This window comes from Carcharodon carcharias, chromosome 15 (assembly GCF_017639515.1).
Source record: "Carcharodon carcharias isolate sCarCar2 chromosome 15, sCarCar2.pri, whole genome shotgun sequence".
Taxonomy (NCBI): domain Eukaryota; kingdom Metazoa; phylum Chordata; class Chondrichthyes; order Lamniformes; family Lamnidae; genus Carcharodon; species Carcharodon carcharias.
The window spans coordinates 58276890-58297111 of record NC_054481.1 but is presented as its reverse complement, the minus strand read 5'-3'; the positions used below and the strand labels follow the sequence as shown (position 1 = coordinate 58297111).

At 40.9% G+C, this 20222-nt stretch overlaps 1 protein-coding gene across 8 annotated transcripts in view; it reads left to right on the top strand.

Annotated features, from left to right (window-relative positions):
• The window catches only part of LOC121287754 (rho GTPase-activating protein 17-like), a 289690-nt gene that overhangs the window by 245107 nt on the left and 24361 nt on the right, over nt 1–20222 (top strand). For 7 of the 8 annotated variants that reach the window (XM_041205656.1, XM_041205654.1, XM_041205658.1 and 4 more), the window contains 4 exons: nt 2014–2127; nt 7310–7401; nt 7606–7762; nt 15815–16039. In XM_041205656.1, the coding sequence (XP_041061590.1) occupies nt 2014–2127; nt 7310–7401; nt 7606–7762; nt 15815–16039 (588 nt within the window). The remainder of the gene's footprint in view (nt 1–2013; nt 2128–7309; nt 7402–7605; nt 7763–15814; nt 16040–20222) is intronic. The other variant, XM_041205661.1, reaches the window with a different exon arrangement.

Below are 20222 nucleotides of genomic sequence, written 5' to 3'. Positions count from 1 at the left end.
AAGGCAGCGGAAAGTTGGTGACTCCATGCTGTGGGCTGCTGGGGCAAAGCTAACCCTTTGGAACAGTGGTGTTTCGCTTGGTGTGGCTGAAGAACTGGAGTTGTGCCTGGGGGTTGGTGTTGGAGTGCAGACTGGGGAATCCAGGAGAATGTAGTCTCAGGAGATGAGATTGAAACGCTGGGAGGTGAGCAGTCATTGAGGCAGTTCAAGTCTGAGTGAGTTTTGGAGGGAATTCAGAGGTTAGCTCTTTGAAGGTGAAGACTGGAAATCCCTCGTAAGGGAGACAAAGTTTGAAGGAGATTGTGTGATTCTCAGTGGATACTGATATCTGGATGGATTGCTAAGAAATCTATAGGATCTGTCTTGGTCGCATCAGTTTCGTATTGTGCAGTGTAGTGTGTTCGACCATAGTTTGCCTGTTAATTCACATGTACCTTGTTACTTCTGGATGTTAGAATATAAAATAAATATTGTAAGTTGTTTTACATTTCTGATTTTATATAGTAAAGTTTATTTTATTTGTTCAAAACCCATGGAATCTTGTAGCTTTATTGTCTTCCCAAGTACCTGGGATCTCAAGCTTTGTCTATCTTAAACAAAAAAGTTATTGGTCCCTAACTGGATTGTATCCAATACTTGTTCTGGTCCAGGATCATGACACTGTAAAGAGTTTTTGGACATCCTGAGGTGGCAAGAGGCATTCTAAAAATGCATTTTCACTTTTCTCTATTAAATCTCACCATGGCAAGTTGTGAAATTGAGCTCAATAAATCTGGTGATCTGTAGGCATGAAAATTCACATTTTTGAAAAACCCAATTTATAGACTAATATCTTGTAGGGAAAAGAACCTGCTACCCGACTTTGTCTGGCCTACATGTGACATCAACCTTGCATTGCATAGTCAACTTTCAACCTAATTTCAACTAATTACTGCCAATAACAAAATTAATGGAATGATATATTATTTAATCATCATTTTTCCATTGAAATGAATTGGTGAGTAGCAGGGTACCCCTACAATGCCAAATGCATTGAAATGAAAAAGGAAGGGGGAAGTGGCCTGTATAATAAGGGTGAGAGATGAGTCCCAGATTATATCGTCCATTAAAATAAATGCAGACAGACCACAAGGGATCATTTGTGGGATATTTAATTTAGAAGTGCTGTTTTAGTATTTCATGAAGTAGTGTGTTGTATTTGAGACTCATCTGCGAACATGATGCTCTGTTTGAGGTTACTTTATGGATATTCTACCCTGTTTGATTGGGGATCCCTTGTGGTCTATCTGTGACTTCCCAGTGGGCTTTGTGCCCTGTTTGGAAAGGGTTCCTGGATGGGCACGATGTCCTGTTTTGGGGTGATGAGAGCCTGTTGTGCCTGTTTGTGCAGCTCCTTGTTGGATACTTTTTCATGTTTAGGAGACCCTTCACTCCCAGCTCAAATGTCTCATGAGTCTATTCCCCTTTATTAGTGTGGATTATTAACTTGGCAGTGTTACTAAACTCCTCTACATGCCATTTATTTTAATGGACAGTTTAACCTGGGACTTACCCTCTAGCCCTTACCATGGAGACTACTTTCCCTTTTCATTTTTCGTTTCAATGGCAATGGCATTGTGGGGCTAACCTGCTCCTCCCCTATTCAATTTAGAGATAACCCCTTCATTCCATTCGTTTTGTTTTGGGAGCTTTCCATTCAAATTAAGTTGAAAGTTGATTATCTTGCTGTACCTTGATTATTGCTTTGTTTGGCAATGATTAGTTTATGTAAGTAATTGGATTCAGTATTTTCTGCAAGGCTATCTGTATTTAACTTTTTTAATGAGTAAACTTTTACAGGACGTTGAGAAGAATCTGAAGAATTGTGAAGCTAATAAATTCTTCTGTCATGGAGATGATAAGGATGAATACTAAGAAATTAAGTGAAAGATATATCAGTGTTTGTAAATATGAGCATTCATGCAAAATGGAGATGTTCTCAGAGGTGTAACCTAAATTGTCTTTGTTGAATAGGTATCTTATAAAATTTCTCTCAAAACTTGCACAGAATAGTGACATCAACAAAATGACTCCAAGCAACATTGCGATTGTGTTGGGGCCCAACCTACTGTGGGCTAAAAATGAAGGGTAAGAGCTTAATGCTTTTATTATGGTGAGGTGCTGGCTAGCCTTAATTTTTGTGGCACTTTTCTTATTAGAGCTTAATGATAAAAAAGCTTATTAAATATAGAGGACAACAGAGACCTAGTTGCAGCAGAACTTGAGTTTGTTGGAATTGAGCCAAAGTTGATGCAATACTTTCTCTGGAACACTGATCGCTACTTTAAAGCCAAGGTATTTTAGGAATAAAACTGCAGGAATCCTTAACAACCAGCATGAGGATATTACAAAGAAATCCATGGGCGAAATGATTGAACACACTATGTTAATGGTTTACTCAATGTTGTCCTGGATTGTATGTAGTTTTATTTCTAAAATTGGTTTCAATCACAGTCCCTTTCTCTCACTCTAGACTTGAACTGTTCCTGCTTTGGTTGCAATGTCTCACCCCACCTTTCTCAACAGTATTTGTAATTTCAAAGAACAGCACATAATGAGTTGGTCGTTAGGCCGAGCATAATCATTTTGAAGGAACTGCATGTTTAAATCTATTTTTGTGACCGTCCTTCTGCTTTCCTAAAAGGGGTCTGCTTTATTTTTTTTCATTCTTCGGTATGCTAATGGTCTCTCTTAAATGCACTGACTTCTTGCTGGGATACAGTCCTAAGGGCACCAGTTGCTCTCTTCTATTCTGTCTTCGCGTGTGAGCTTGGAGGGTATTTGATTGTGGCTGCATCAGAACTTAGCTTGGTCACTGAAAATAATTGGAGTTGAGTCAGAACTAAGTGATCCCACAACCATGGATCAGATCAAAGCTCTCTAGTTCTGCCACATCTAGTCTTGGATGGTGATGGACAATTAAACAACTAATGGAAGGAGCAGACTCCATGCTACAACACTGTCATCTACCTGTCAATGTGGAAAATTGTCTAGATATGTCCTGTACACAAAGCAAATCCAACCCAGCCAATTACTGCCCCATCAGCCTACTCGCGATCATCAGTAAAGTGATGGAAGGAGTCATCAACATTGCTATCAAGTGGCACTTGCTTAGCAATAACCTGCTCATTGACACTCAGTTCGGATTCTGTCAGTACCACTCAGCTCCTGACCTCATTACAGCATTGATTCAAACATGGACAAAAGAGCTGAACTCCAGAGGTGAGGTGAGAGTGACTGCCCTTGATATCAAGGCAGCATTTGGCAGAGTGAGGCATCAGGGAGCCCTAGTAAAGCTGGAGTCAACAGGAATCGGGAAAACCACATTGGTTGGAGTCGTACCTGGCACAAAGTGATGATTGTGGTTATTGGAGGTCAATCATCTCAGTTCCAAGACATCACTGCAGGAGTTCCTCAGTGTAGTGTCCTAGGCCCAACCACCTTCAGTTGCTTCATCAATGACCTTCCTTCCATCATAAGGTCAAAAGTGGGGATGCTCGCTGATGACTGCACAATGTTCAGCACCATTTGCGACTCCTCAGATACTAAGCTGTCCATGTCCAAATGCAACAAGACTGGGACAATATCCAGGCTTGGGCTGACAAGTGGCAAGTAACATTTGTGCCACACAACTGCCAGGCAATGACCATCTCCAACAGGAGAGAATCTAACCATCACCCCATGATATTTGATGGCATTATCATCACTGAATCCCCCACTCTCAACATCCTGGGGGTTGTCATGGACTAGCCATTTAAATACTGTTGATACAACAGCAGGTTAAAGGCTAGGAATTGTGTGACAAGTAACTCACCACCTGACTCCCCAAAACCTGTCCGCCATCTACAAGACACAAGTCAGGAGTATGATGCAATACTCTCCACTTGCCTGGATGAGTGTAGTTCGAACAACACTCAAGAAGCTTGACAAAGCAGCCTGCTTGATTGGCACCACATCCATAGACATTCACTCCTGCCACTACTGACGCACAGTGGCAGCAGTATGTACCATCTACAAGATGCACTGCAGGAACTCACCAAGGCTCCTTGGAATAGCACCTTCCAAATCCATGACCTTCATCATCTAGGACAAAGACAATAGACAGATAGGAACACCACCACCTGGACGTTCGCCTCCAAGGCACTCGCCATCCTGACTTGGAAGTATATTGCCATCTGTTCACTGTCGCTGGGTCAAAATCCTGGAACTCCCTCTCTAACACCACTGTGGGCATATCGACACCACAGAGACTGGAGAGGTTCAAGAAGGCAGCTTACCACCACCTTCTCAAGAGCAATTATGAATGGGCAATAAATGCTGGCCTAGCCGAGATCCTATGAATGAATAAAAAGAATCGTCAATGCTGGTGGGGTCCAGCACATCAGTACAAAGGACGTGGCTGAAATGTTTACAACCATCTTCAGCCAGAAATGCTGAATGAATGATATGTCTCAGCTTCCACCTGAGATCCCCAGAGCCACAGATGCTGGCCTTCAATGTGATTTACTCAAAGCAAAATCAAGAAAATGGCTGAGTGCACCAAATTCAGGTAAGGCTAAGGGCCCTAACAACATCCCAACTGTAACACTGAAGACTTGTGCTCCAGAACTAACCATGCCCCTAGGCAGCACAGCTGCAACACTTGGCATCTATGCGATATTGTGGGACATTGCCAAATATGCCATGTCTACAAAAAGCAGGACAAATCTAATCTAGCCAATTACCTCTCCATCAGTCTATTCTTAATAATTAGTCAAGTGATGGAAAGTGTTCACCACTGCCAAACGACACTTACTCACCAATGACCTGCTCACCGCTCATTTTGGGTTCCGTCAGGCCCACTGAGCTCCAGATCTCATTATAACATGGAGATAAGAGCTGAATTCCAGAGGCGAGGAGAGAGAGATTACACATTTACAGAAAGGCAGCATTTGTCACAATGTGGTGTCAAGGAGCCCTAGTAAAATTGAAACCCATAGGAATTGAGGAAATCTCCATTGGTTGTAATCATGTCTAGTTATGGTTATTGCAGGCCAATCACCTCAGCCCCGGGACATTGTTGCAGGAGTTCCTCAAGGCAACATCCAAGGCCCAACCACCTTCAGCTGCTTCATAAATAAAAACAGAATATGCTAGAAAAACTCTGCAGACCTGACAGCCTCTGTGGAGAGAAATAGTTAATGTTTTGAGTCTGTGTGACTCGTCAGAGCTAAAGAGAAGGATATGATGGATTTTACACTATTTAAGAGGGGATGGAGCACGTGAAGCAAGATAGAAGTTCAGGGGTAGGTGGGAGCTATGACAAAGATGTCACAGGCACAAGACAAAGGGAGTGCATATGGTTGTGGTCAGGACTAAAAAAGGTGCTGATAGTGGCAGAATGTGTTAATAGCAGAACAAGGGTGAAAGCACAACATAGAAACAAGTGACAGATGGCCCTGTTAGGGGGCAGTGTTGGGGAAAAGGAATTTAAAAATGATGAATGAATAAAAATGAAAAAAATAAAAAAATGAATTAAAAAAGGTAGAGATGGAAGAGAGAGTTCATGGTCTGAAATTGTTGAACTCGATGTTAAGTCCTGAAGGCTGTAAGGTGCCTAATTGGAAGATTCTTCAACACTGACTTTCCCTCCAACATAAGTGAGGATGTTCACTGGTGACTACACAACATTTCATTCCATTCCATACCAAAGCAGGCCGCATCAGCTGCAGCAAGACCCAGATAACATTTGGGTCCCAGTTTATCAGTGGCAAGTAACATTTTCACCACACGAGTGCCAGGCAATGATCACCTCCTAGGGCGATTCTCACCATCTCCTCCTTGACGTTCAGTGGCAGTACCATCATTGGATTCCCCCATCATCACCATCCTCGGGGTTACCATTGATCAGAAACTTAACTGGACCAGCCACATAAATGATTTGGCTATAGGAGCAGGTCAAAGCTGGGAATTCTGCAATAAGTAACTCACCTCCTGACTCCCCTGAGCCTGTACATCATCTACAAGGCACAAATCAGGATTCTGATGGAATACTTCCCTCTCGCCTGGATGATTACTGCTCCATTGACACTCGAGCTCAACACCATGCAGGACAAAGCAGCCCATTTAATTGACACCCCATCCACTACGTTAAACATTCACTCCTTCCATCAATGGTGCACATTGACAGCAGTGTGTACCATTTACAAAATGCACTGCAGCAATTGCCAAGTCTCCTTCAATAGTGTCTTCCAAATCCACAATCTCTTGGCTAGAAGAACAAGGCCAGAAGGTGCATGGGAACACTGCAACCTGGAATATCCCCTCCACCTTGACTTGGAATTATCTCAGTGTTCTTTCTCTGTCACTTTGTCAAAATCCTGGAGCTCCCTCCCAAACAGCACTGTTGGGTGTATCTGCACCTCATGGACCATCTGCAGCAGTTCAAAAAGGTGGCTCACCACTACCACCTCAAGGGGAAGGAAGGATATGCAATAAATGCTAGCCTTGCCAGTCTACCCCTGCTCCTAATTTGTATTTTTGTAACTATGTTCCTCCTTCCCTGGGGCGATGGGGGGGGCGCTTGTCTAAGGTCAATTGTAAAATTCCTCTCAACTACCCCAAACTAATGCAACAGATATCAGGGATCTGACCTTTGACCTTTTTAGTCTATATACTTACCTACTTATTGCCTTAACCGCCTGATTTGTTCCATCTTTATTTTATTTCAGCGTAGCACACCCACAGTCTGCCTGTCCCATTAACTTGTAGCAACCTGTAATCTCTACAGATTTGCTATCAAGTGAATGATGTTAGTCCCCCTAAAAAAAGTTGTTTTCGAAATGTCTGCAAGAAGTGGGGAGACTTAACACAGTGACAGCTCTAGCTTGTGTAGGCAGGGTGATGGGAACACACACGTATGCATGTGCGCACATGCACTCTATCACACATGCACAGATACAGGCACACATGTGGCTTCTGAGCTTTTGATTTATTTGACCTACTTTAATTATATTAATGGTTCTGTATGGCAAGCTCAGAATTGTCAGAGTAGCTGCTGCAATAGAACTCATGATCCAGCTCATTAAATCATGTCGATATTTCAGAATTTCTGAAGGTAAGACATGTGCACAAATCCCACTGTGTCTATTTATTTGTGTCCTCAGAGGACTATTGCATGTCTTAAAAGCTGCAGTACAGATATCATGTAGATGATTTTGGAATCTCCAATATGAACAAGTTGTGCATCCCTGAACATTTATAAATTTGCATTTATTTTTGTCCTCCTCAGAACGCTGGCAGACATGGCCGCAGCTACCTCTGTCCATGTAGTTACGATCATTGAGCCAATAATCCAGCATGCAAATTGGTTCTTCCCAGATGGTAAGTACTAGTTGGTGTCATCTTTTTGTGTTAGTTGTTTGGCAATATAGTTACAAGAATGTTAATTGTGCCATTTCTTTTCACTGATTCATGAGTTTGTGAATTGATTTTAAACTGATTTAGAGACGGCTGTGCTGCACTTGGATACTTTTACTCCTTTCACAGGAAAGAATTAAATTGACCTTTTTACTGTTGTTTTAACAGATTTAGATTTCAATGTCTCAGGCATGTTTACGCCAATGACTCCTGCCAATCACCTTAATAATTCTTCCATGTTTGGAGGTGACTATGATAGTAGCACACTGGAGAGGAAAAGGCCTGTAAGTGTGGCAGTAGTTGAAGATATACTGAAAAAAGACAGGTATGCTTGCAAGTATGAAGGAAACAACTTGAATGTATGCATGAATTTATTTATACTTATGAGTAGTTTATGGGCCGTACGGTTGGACAGAATCTTAATCAAGAACTAAGAGGAGCTTCGACAAAGGCAATGCAGTAACCATGAGGGAATATAATCTTCGTATAGACTGGGCAAATCAAATTGCCAAAGTAGGTTGGGAAGATGAGTTCATGGAATGCATTCAAGACAATTTCCTAGAACAATGCATCATAAAACCAATGAGGGCAGAGGTTATTTTAAATATTGTCGTGTGTAGTGAGGCAGGGTTAATTAGCAATCACATAGATGGGGATCTTTTGGGGAAGAGTAATCAAAATGTTAGAATTTCATATTGAGTTTGAGAGTGACATACATAAGTCCGAAACTAGAATATTAAACTTAAATAAAGCTAATCGCGTAGGTGTGAAGGAACAAGATGGCTAAGGTATGTTATGAAATTATAATAGGTAAACAATGGCAAACATTTAAATAAGTATTTCAGAATTCTTGATATACTTTCCATTGAAAAATAAAAACTCTTTAGGAAAAGTGATCCATCTCTGGCTAACTAAAGAGGTTAACATTGTATTAGTTTAAAAGAAAAGGCTTATAATATTGCCAAGAAGAGTAGTAGCCAGAGGTTTGGGAAAGTTTGAGAGATCAGGAAAGATTATCAAAAATTGATAAAAGGAGAAAAATAGAATGAGAGTAAACTAGCAAGAAATATGAAAGCAGATTGTTAGAGCTTCTATAAGAATGCAAAAAGAGAATGGTGAAACTAAGCAATGGCCCCTTAGAAGCAGAGACAGGAGAAATTATCTTGGGTAATGAGGAAATGGCAGCAACGTTAGACACAAAATATTTACCTAACTTCACAGAAGGTGCAAAAAACAAATAGTGGGAAAGCAAGGGTCTAATGAGAGTTGGGAGCTTGAAGTAATTAATATTAGTAAAGAAAATGTGCTGTAGAAATTAATGGAACTGACATCTGACAAGGCTGTTGAAACTGATGGTTTACATCTTGGTGTTCTGAAGGAAGTGGCTGCAGCGATAGTGAATGCAGTGGTTGTAATTTTCTATAATTTCCTTTTCTGGAATAGTGCCAATGGATTGGAAGATGAAAAAAAAAACCCTCTACTCAAGAAAGGAGACCAAGTAGGAGAGAGGAATTGCAGGCCAGTTAGCCTGCCACCAGTTTGCTGGGAAAATGCTAGAATACATTATTAAGGAAATGGTAACAGGCCATTTAGAAAATCATAATATGATTAGGTAGAGTCAACATGGTTTTCTAAGTTTTTTAAGGGTGTAACTAGCAGGATAGATAAAAGGGAACCAGTGGATGTGGTATATTTGAATTTTTGAAAGGCATTCCATAAGGGGCCCACAAAAGTTTGTTGAAGTAGCTAAGGGCTCATGGAGTCAGTTGTTCACAATCTATATCAATGACTTAGATGAAGATACTGAGTGTAATATATCCAAGTTTACAATGAGACTGTAATGTACCCAAGTTTGCTAATGATACAAAGCTAGGTGGAAAAGTAAGCTGTGAGGACACAGTCTGCAAAATGATATTGATAAGTTAAGTGAGTGGGCAAGCGGAGTATAATGTGGGGAAAGGTGAAGGAATTCACTTCTGGTTGGAAGAATATCAAAATTTTTTAAATGGTGGGGAAATATTAAATGGTTCTGTTCAGTGGGGTTTTGGATATTCTTGTATCCAAAACACAAGAACACAAGAAATAGGAGCAGAAGTTGACCATATGGCCCATCGAGTCTGCCCTCCACCATTCAATACGATCATGGCTGACCTTGGGCTTCAACTCCACTTTTCCATCCATTTCCCATATTCTTTGATATGGCACAGGAAGTTAACATGTAGGTGCAACAAGGAAGGCAAATAGTACGTTGGCGTTCGTTGCAAGGGAGTTGGATTACAAGAGTAAGGAAGTCTTGCTGCAATTGCACAGGGCTTCAAGGAGGCCACACCTGGAGTACTGTGTACAGTTTTGGTCTCAATATGTAAGGAAGAATATAAGGAAGCCTTGGAAGGGATGCACCAAAGGTTTACTAGATTCTATCCAAGGATGAGATTGTTTTGTGTGGGGAAGAAGAATGGTCCTATACCTTCTAAACCTGAGAGGTGATCTCACTGAAGCATATCTTGACAGGGTAGATGCTGAGAGGCTATTTCCCCTAGCTGGAGATTTTAAAACTAGCAGGCATAATCTCAGGATAAGCAGTTGACCATTTATGACAGAATTGAGAAAATTCTTCACTCAGAGAATTGTGAATCTTTGGAATTCCATCCCTCAGAGGGCTTTCGATGCTCAGTCATTGAGTATATTGGTGCTGAGATCGCTAGATTTTTGGACTTTAAGGGAATCAAGTGACAGGGAGATGTGAGAATTGAATGGGAAAGTTGCACTGAAGTCAAAGATCAGCCATGATCTTACTGAATGGCAAAACATGCTAGAGGGGTTGTATGGGCTACTTGTGCTCCAATTTCTTACATTCTTGTGTAGTATCACATCATGCATGACCTTGGAATATCCCAATATGTTTTTCAATGTATTTTATTTGAAGTGCAAGTTGCTGTTATTATGCAACAGCCAATTTGTGCACAGGCAATTCCTACAATCAGCAAATGAGTAAATAACCAGTCGATCTGTTTTTGATGATGGTGGGAGTGCTGCCTCTTTGTAGGAGTATTCGCTTGTACTGTGGGGGAGAGTTTAAACTAGAGTGGCAGGGGATGGAAACCTGAGTGGGGAGACATGAGAGGGAAACAAAGATAGAAATGAGAAACAGAAAAATAGAAAGCAGAAGTGGAAAGCAGAGGAAAGAAGGGCTAGCAGCAATAGGGTCATAGTACAAAAAAGAATGTGTAGAAATGTTAAAAAGGCAAGTCTTAAAGGCGCTGTATCTTATTGCAAATGCACTGTGCATTCAGGTAGGTGAATTAACAGCGCAAATAGATGTAAACGGGTATGATATGATTGCAAATATGTACTCATGGCTGCAGGGTGAACAAGGCTGGGAACTGAATATCCAAGGGCACTTGATATTTAGGAACGACAGTTGAAAAGGAGAAGGAGGTGGGGGGGTGTTGGTTGTTAAGGATGAAATAAGTGCAATAGTGAGAGAGGATATTGGCTCAAAAAATCTAGATGTAGAATCGGTCTGGGTGGAGCTAAAAAGCAGCAAGAGGTGGAAAACATTAGTGGGAGTTGTCTATAGGTCTCCAAACAGTAGTCGTAAGGTAGGGGATGACCTTAAACAGGAAATTAGAGATGCATGTAACAAGGGTGCTATATTAGTCATGGGTGACTTTAATCTTCATATAGACTGGGCAAACCAAATTAGCAATAATACTGTGGCGGATGAACTCCTGGAGTGGATTTTAGACCGGTATGGCACAAAACCAACTAGGGAACAGGCTATCCTAGATTTGGTTAATTGAGATGGGGTTAATTAATAATCTCGTTGTGCAGGGCCCTTTAGGGAACAGGGACCATAACACGATAGAATTCTTCTTTAGGATGGAAAGTGAAGTAGTCCAATCCAAAACTAGGGTCCTAATCTAAACAAAGGAAGCTACAAGGGTATCAGCTGTGAGTTGACTAAGATAGCTTAGAGAATATATTTAAAAGGCATGAAGGATAGGCAATAGCCAATATTTAAGGAACGAATGTATATATTGCAACAGGGATGGGCAATAAATGCTGGTCCAGCCAGCGAAGCCCACATCCTGTGAATGAGTTTTTAAAAAGTTATACATTCCTTTCTGGTGCAAAAACGCAACAGGAAAAATGGCCCAACCGTGGCTAACAAAATAAATTAAGGATACTATTAGATCCAAAGAGGTGTCATATAAAGTTGCTAGAAAAAGTAGCAAGCCTGAGGATGGGGAGCAGTTTGGAATTCAGCGAAGGTAGACCAAGAGATTGATTGAGAGGGGAAAAATAGAGTATAAGAGTAAACTTGCATTGATCATAAAAGCAGACTATAAAAGTTCCTCTCAGTATGTACAAAGAAAAAGGTTAGTGAAGACAAATGTAGGCCCCTTACAGTCCGAAACGGCAGAATTTATAAATAGAGAACAAGGAAATGGCAGATCAATTAAACAACTACCTACTTTAGTTCTGCCTTCGTGGAGGAAGACACCAATAACTTCACAGAAATGCTAGGGAACCAATGGTCTAGTGAGAAGAAGGAATTGAAGGAAATTAGTGTTACAAAAAAAATAGTGCTGGAGAAATTAATGGGACTGAAAGCCGATAAATCCCCAGGGCCTGATAATCTACATCCTAGGGTACTAAAGGAGGTGGCCATGGAAATAATGGTTGCGTTGATTGTCAACTTCTAAAATTCTGTAGATTCTGGAACAGTCACAGCAGATTGGAGGGTGACCAATGTAACCCCACTATTTAAAAGAGGGAGGGAAAAACAAGAATTACAGACCAATTAGCCTTACGTCAGTAGTAGAGAAAATGCTAGAGTCATCATAAAAGATGTGATAACAGGACACTTAGAACAGATCAGTGGGATTAGACAAAATCAACATGGATTAATGAAAGGTAAATCCAGTTTGACAAACCAGCTGGAATCTTTTGAGGATGTTATTAGCAGAATAGATAAGGGAAAAGCAGTGGATATGGTGTATTTGGATTTTCAGAAAGATTTTTATAAAGTCCCACATAAGAGGTTAGTGTGTAATATTAAAGCACGTGGAACTGGGGGTAATATATTGGCATGGATTGAGAATTAGTTAGCAGACAGAGGAATAAATGAGTCATCTTTGGAGTGGCAGGAGGTGATTAGTGGGCTACCACAGGATTCAGTGCTTGGGCCTCTGTTATTCACAATATATATATCAATGAGATGGATGAGGGAACCAAATGTAATATTTCCAAGTTTTCTGATGACACAAAACTTGGTGGGAATGTGAGTGGTGAGGAGGATGTTGAGTCTTCAAGGTGATTTAAACAGGTTAACTGAGTAGGCAAATACCTGGCAGATGCAGTATAATGTGGATAAGTGTGAAGTTATCTACCTTGGTAAGAAAAACAGAATGGGAGAGAATTATTTAAATAGTGATAGATTGGGAAATGTTGAGGTACAAAGGGGCCTGATGTCCTTGCACACAATTATACAGGTGCAGCAAGCAGTTAAGAAGGCAAATGGCATGTTGGCCTTCATTGTGAGAGGACTTGAGTACAGGAGCAAGGATGGTTTACTGCAGTTGTACAGGGCCTTGGCGAGACCACATCTGGAGTATAGTGTGCAGTTTTGGTCTCCTTACCTCAGAAAGGACATACTTGCCTTAGAGGGAGTGCAGCGAAGGTTCACCAGACTGATTCCTGGGATGGCAGGATTGTCAAATGAGGAGAGATTGGACTGAGTAGCTTGTATTCACTGGAGTTTAGAAGAATGAGAGGGGATCTCTGAAACATAAAATTCAGACAGGGCTGGACAGACTGGATGCAGGGATGATGTTTCCTCTGGCTCGGGGGCCTAGAACAAGCGGTCTCAGGATACGGGGTAGGCCATTTAGGGCTGAGATGAGGAGAAACTTCTTCACTCAGGGTGGTGAGCCTGTGGAATTCTCTACCACAGAGAGCTTGGAGGCCAAGTTGCTGAATATATTTAAGAAGGAAATAGATTTCTAGACTCTAAAGGATCGAGGGGCATGGGGAGAGAGTGGAAGTATGGCATTGAGTTAGAGGATCAACCATGATCGTATTGAATGGCGGAGCAGGCTCGAAGACCTGAATGACCTACTGCTGCTCCTATTTTCTATGTTTCTCTTTTTTTCTGAATAGGGCAATGGGAACTAGTAGTTCATTTCAGCAGGAGGTGGGAGCCCTGGTCTAATCTTTAGTGTGAAAGATTGCATCTCTGATAATGTAACATTCAGCACTGCACTGAAGCATTAGCCTGGATTGTATGCCTATATTGCTATAGGCGTTTGTCCCCACAATCTTTTATACTGAGGGGAATTTTTTATTTTATTCATTCACGGGATGTGAGCATTTATTGCCCATTGCCCGTCCCGAGTTGCCCTTGAGAAGGTACTGGTGAGCTGTCTTCTTGAACTGCTGCAGTCCATGTGGTATAGGTACACCCACAGTGCTGTTAGGAAGGGAGTTCCAGGATTTTGACCCAGCGACAGTGAAGGCGATGTATTTCCAAGTCAGGATGGTGAGTGACTTGGAGAGGAACTTCCAGGTGGTGATGTCCCCATCTATCTGCTGCCCTTCCCTTTCTAGATGGTAGTGGTTGTGGGTTCGGAAGGTGCCATCTCGGGAGCCTTGGTGAATACCAATTAAGCTAAGCTAACAAAAATTTGGATGCATGATAATGAACTTTTTATATATATATATATATATATATATATATATATGATATATACAACAGCATTTAAGATATCAGACAATCAAATATGGGGTGTTCCATCACAGGTGTAGCTTGCCTATTCACCAGTCTGAGCTAGCCACACCTACTGCAGCTCAGACTGCAACAAGGCTCATCAGTTCCAGAATGACTGGACCCACTGTTTGTTGCAGGCTGGTCTGGTGTATCGCCCCACAACATGTTCAGTTTTCTGCAATTATATAAGGAACCTATTGACATCACACTGAACCAGGGAAGCTTTTGCTCATTATGCATCTTGCAGTTTTATATTCTCCGTGTTTCGTTGTCTTTGCCAAAAAATTCAGTTTTTCTTTTGAGGTCTCTCATTAGGATTGCAGTTTACAGGAATGCCAGAATGTTTTGCTGGAGAATTTTTCACTTCATTCTCCATTGTATACCTTTGCCTCACTATGGCTGATATAATTATAACACGTTTTTCCTTTTATAGAAAAAAATACCAAATGATTAAACATTAAACATTGGAAGAGATATAACTGTTTACATGTAGTTTTTCTGTTATTTACTTAGTTTTTAAACAAGAAAATGGAAATTCTTGGTTCATGTAAATATTATTCGATGTGTGACAAACCCATGGGCTAGCTCCAGCCTGTCACAGAGAATCCTCTATGCTGAGTGAGTGGCATTCATGGTATCATAGCCTTTATTGAATTGGCATATAGGCTGACACACCTGATGCTGAGCCCTGATATGGGCAAGGTGTTCTTTGCAGGGTAGAGAAAATTGTGTGAAGACCTTGATCACAATCACTGTGCCTTGTTTGTACAAGGTAGTCATGAGGATTCTACTGAACGCACATGGTGATCCTGTAATTCCATCAGATAAAACTTGGGAATTGTTTCAAATGAGAGAGCTGTACTCAGCTCTGAACTTCACTGCTAATTGATTCACGACAGTTGTTTTGTTGCAGGTAGCCAATAACTCTTCTCTTTGTGCCCCTCCCCCCAAACAAAATTTCCACTCCTTGCAGCATAAGGAAGGTATCAAGGTATTATAATTTGAGCTCTCCCCACTTTTAAATGTTTTGCAGGGTGCCTCTCTTCTATATGGCTGATGGTAAATGCAATGTTTTGGTGCATGTTCCACCAAAAGCCCTGGGCATACAGACAGCAGACCAAAAAGGCCTAGCATGATCTGTTTGAGCAATTGAGTCCATGGCATTGCTGCCTGAATTATCATATCTGACTTGGAATTGGTGTGCGAATTACTTGTAAAATGAAGACACAAATCTTTTAGCACTTAATGACAAGTAGTTGGATTTTTTTAACCAGCTCTTTATTTGCCTTGTTGACTCCATCCTGGCTGGAAAGCAGCTCAAATGGACAGCCTATAAATGTTGCTTAGTTAAACCCCAATAATTCTCCACGTCTGCTTGCGCTTTTTTGAAGTTGTCATGCTCAAGCCAAAGCATCCATTCGATGGACTGCATGGATTAACTTGCATCCTTAGATCATGACTAAAAGCTTTCTCACATCTGTCTAAGTTTAAGCTTGATTGTGCTGTGCGTTCTTCCCTTGTCTAGCACTGGATTGTACCTGTCTTTGAAAAACTTTGTTAGCTGTGTTTTGCATGGTCTGTGTTCACTTTCTCTTCTCTCTGTAGCCTGGGTGTAAAAGTTATTGAGCCTCAGTTGAATCCTCGTAGAGCTGCCACTCTGATCAGGAAGCACACTTGCCCAACTGTCCAGCCGCCTCCCCCTCCTATCGAGGCTGTCTCTATCAATGAGCAGCAGCCATCAGGGTTGGGCCCTGACTCTTACCCAGCAGCTGCTGCTGTTGCTACTGCTAGTGTGACTGAGCCTCAGCCTCAAGAAACTGATGAATACAGGTAAGAAAATACCACTTGAAGAGGTACTAGAAACGAGGCAATTAAGGGAAATCTAGGAACCTTCGTCATTCACCAAATGTAAAGGACGATCAGCCATATAGACAAGATTTGAGGGTGTGTCTTCTCCCACAGCATTCGTGATCCTGATGTAACGAGCAGAACAGGCTTGGAGTTGAATTTCTTCTGTTTCCTATGTACACTGTCATTCTTGACTATCATCCATATTATGCATTGAAGCAATTGAGTGAAAGTAAATTCACATAATTGTTACAGGATACAACAAACTAAAACCTACTAATGTTTCAAAATAGAATATTTAAGAATAATAAAAGGTTAGCTGATCCATCAAAGCTTCTTCTTCTAATATACCACTTGTTTGGCTGAGTTTTGAATGTCCCTAATCTTTTTGTCTCCACTACTTTGCCTTGCAGATTATTTCCAAGATTCTTCATTATTTGAGTAAAGGGATTTGGAGATTAATTTTGGTTTGCTATGGGATTAGTTTTTGATTGTCCCAGCATTGAGCCTCCTTGTGTATTGTAAACCTCTATGATTCTAGGTCATAGAAGTGTTGAAAATTTGAGTTGGTTTGAATAATATAGGTAGAGAAAAAACTGTTTCCAGTAGTCTTTGAGTTGGTAGGCAGAGGGCATCACAAAATAAATTGGAAGAAAAGTTTAGGATATTTATGCAGAGATGATTTATCAGAAAGTGTTAGAAGTAGCATTCATAATACCCTTTCAGAGAAATGAATGCAAATTTGAAAAAGAAAAATATAAAAGGGTCCGAGTAAAAAGCAGTTCTGTGGAACAAAATGGATAGCTCTTTCAGTAAACTAATGCAGGCATGATACAAAGTCCTCTTACTCTAATCTGTTTGAAATTTACTTCTCACATATTTTGGATTCTGTTCCCTTATGCTACTGTCCTGCCTCACTTTAGGTAATAATCTGGGGTTTAGTTTATCAGTCACATTTAATATTATAGACTTTGATAATGTGCCCTTAACTTGTGCATTTGTAGACTTTGTTCAGATCATACCAACAGGAGTAAGCTATTTGACTTATTAAACCTGATCTGCCTTTTTGTTAGCCATTTGCAGCTCTGTCTTTTTCATTTTAAGTTCTTGCCTTTTCTCCATATACTGTAATGCCATGATTTGAAGATCTGCTGCTTTAGGAAGCCAGCTTAAATTCATTTCATAAGTGTATTCCCTTTCCTATTTGTTCTTTTATTCTAAATGGAGATTATAATTGTAATTCCTTTCAAAGGTGGTTGTGCTTTGAGCCATGCATTTATTGATATTTCCTCCCTTTCTCAACTAGAAGTTGGATACCTCTGATTCTATCTTTACACCAAATGTCCTAGAAACCCATTGCAATGTGATATCTTGGTTGTTCACCTAAAGCCAAATCTCTTGTGTAAAGTGATTCGTGAACTATTGCTAGACACAATACGTGGTTGTTGTATGATGCGTAATAAAGTGAACTTTTTAAAAATTCTTTCATGGGATGTGGGCATCTCTGGCTAGCCCAGCATTTTTATTCCCTATCCCTAATTGCCTTTGAGAAGGTGGTGGTGAGCTTCCTTCTTGAACCGCTACAGTCCATGTGGTGTAGGTACATCCACAGTGCTGATGGATTGGCAGTGCAGGATTTTGACCCAGCAACAGTGAAGGGACAGCGATACAGTTCCAAGTCGGGATGGTGTGTGGCTTGGAGGGGAACTTGCAGGTGGTGGTGTTCCTATGGTCATGGGCTTGCAAGGTGTTGTCGAAGCAGCCTTGGTAAGTTGCTGCATTGCAGCTTGTAAATGGCAATCACTGCTGCCATTCTGTGTCAGTGATGGAGAGAGACGATGTTGGAGGTAGTGGATGGGGTGCCAATCAAGTGGACTGCTTTGTCCTGGATGGTGTCGAGCTTCTTGAGTGTTGATGGAGCTGCACTCATCCAGGCAAATGGAGAGTGTTCCATCACATTCCTGACCTGTGCCTTGTGGGGAGGCTTTGGGGAGTCAGGAAGTGAGTTACTAAGTGCAGAATTCCCAGCCTCTGGCCTACTCTTGTAGCCAATGTATTTATATGGCTGTTCCATTTCAGTTTCTGGTCAATGGTAGCACTTTGGATATAGATGGTGGGGGATTCAGCGATGGTAACGCCATTGAATGTTATGGGGCGATTGTTGGATTCTCTCTTGTTGGAAATGGTCATTGCCTGGCACTTGTGTGGTGCGAATGTTACTTGCCACTTGTCAGCCCAAGCCTGAATGTTATCCAGGTCTTGCTGCATATTGGCACGGATTGCTTCAGTATCTGAGGAATCGCGAATGGTCTTAAACATTGTGCAATCATCAGCAAACATCCCTACTTCTGACATTATGATGGAGGGAAGGTCATTGATGGAGCAGCTGAAGATGTTTGGGCCTATTGAACTACACTGAAGGACTCCTGCAATGAAGTCCTGAGACTGAGATGATTGACCTTCAACAACCTCCCTGGATCTACAACAAAAACAGAATTACCTGGAAAAACTCAGCAGGTCTGGCAGCATCGGCGGAGAAGAAACGAGTTGACGTTTCGAGTCCTCATGACCCTTCAACAGTTCTGAGTTTTTCCAGGTAATTCTGTTTTTGTTTTGGATTTCCAGCATCCGCAGTTCTTTTGTTTTTATCCCTGGATCTACCTTTGTGCTAGGTATGACTCCAACCAGTGGAGAGTTTTCCCCTTGATTCCCATTGACTCCAGTATTGCTAGTTTAAAGAGAATATCATTTTTCTTAATTACTGTGGGATATGGAAACAGGCTGTGGGGGCTGTACATGTGTGTGACTAATCTAATTAAACTGAAGACAGTCAGACTGCAACTTTGGAATCATCAATGGGGTTAGGTGTAAAAACAGGCATTTTGAAATGGTGATGGGCAAGCTAAGATGTGATCCCAGTAGATATGGTATCAATGGGAATTTGCATTAGCAGATAAGTGAGAAGTGAATTGTTAGCTGTTGAATTTCAAAAGAGGGCATAACAGGCAAAATCATAAATAAATAAGGCAAAGTTGTTAAGTTTATTTTTCCCCCAGACTGCTGGTCATAATAACAACATAAAAGATTTTTATATTCTGGGAAAGGTAACTTCCAAAGAAAGTTTAAAACAATGCATTTAGAGATAAAAGGGAAGTAAATAGATTTAAGGGAAGTTTGAAAACTCTGAGGTGAGTGGCCATCTGAGACCTTGAAAGGTGGGCTGTGCGAATACAGGCTGAAAAGCAGCCTCTAGCCACCCAGAGAACTGCTTGTTTGTTCTAGAAAACAAGGTTTTGTTAAAAGCCTTGGAGTTCCTTTGTCGAGTAAAGGGAGAGAGAAGCTGTGAAATACCTCCCTTATGGCAACAGTGGATGCCTTGTAATATTACTGGATGTTTTATAGATTAAGAATCTATTTGGACTGTTGCCTGGGAAAGGGTGTTTATTTGGGAGAGTAGTTAAGTAGAAATCTTTTGGGAAACGTTGTAAGACTAAATTTACCTGCGTAACAGTAGTCTTGTGTGTTTGTGTTCCTTTCTTTCGTTAATAAATGTTTTAATGTAATATTTTAAATCTCCAAAAGTGGTGGTGGATTCTACTTCTGACTTTGGTGCACATACCTTCTCGTAATAAAATACAAATTGCAAATCGTTGTGATAGCTTGGCCAAGTTTCCCTTTGGAATTTGGTCAGTCTGGCAATTACCATCTGCCAAAACATAATAAAATTGGGGGTTCTTTGTGGGATTTTTAAAAACCCTTGAGTGGCTTGGAATTGGTGAATCTCAAGGCTACGGGTTCAAGAAGAACATTGAACTCAGGAGTTGGCGTTGAGGGATTTTAAAGTGGTTAGATTGCAAACATGGCTTTAGCAATTTCTTAGACTTCTGGGAGTAGAAGGTGTAACTATTTTTTACAAAAAGCAACCAAGGCTCAGTTAACAGAATTGGCGAATAAGTTGCAATTAGGATTGGGCGAAGAAAGCTGACATAATTGAAGGAATAGTGCAACATTTGAAATTGGAAGGGATACAGGAAACTTGAGAGTCACAGCTAGAGGTAGTGAAACTTCAATTACAAATGAAAAAGCTTGAACTTGAACAAGCAATGGAAATGAACAAATTTAAATTAGAGGCAAAAGAAAAGGGAATGAGCATTTCAAATGGAGT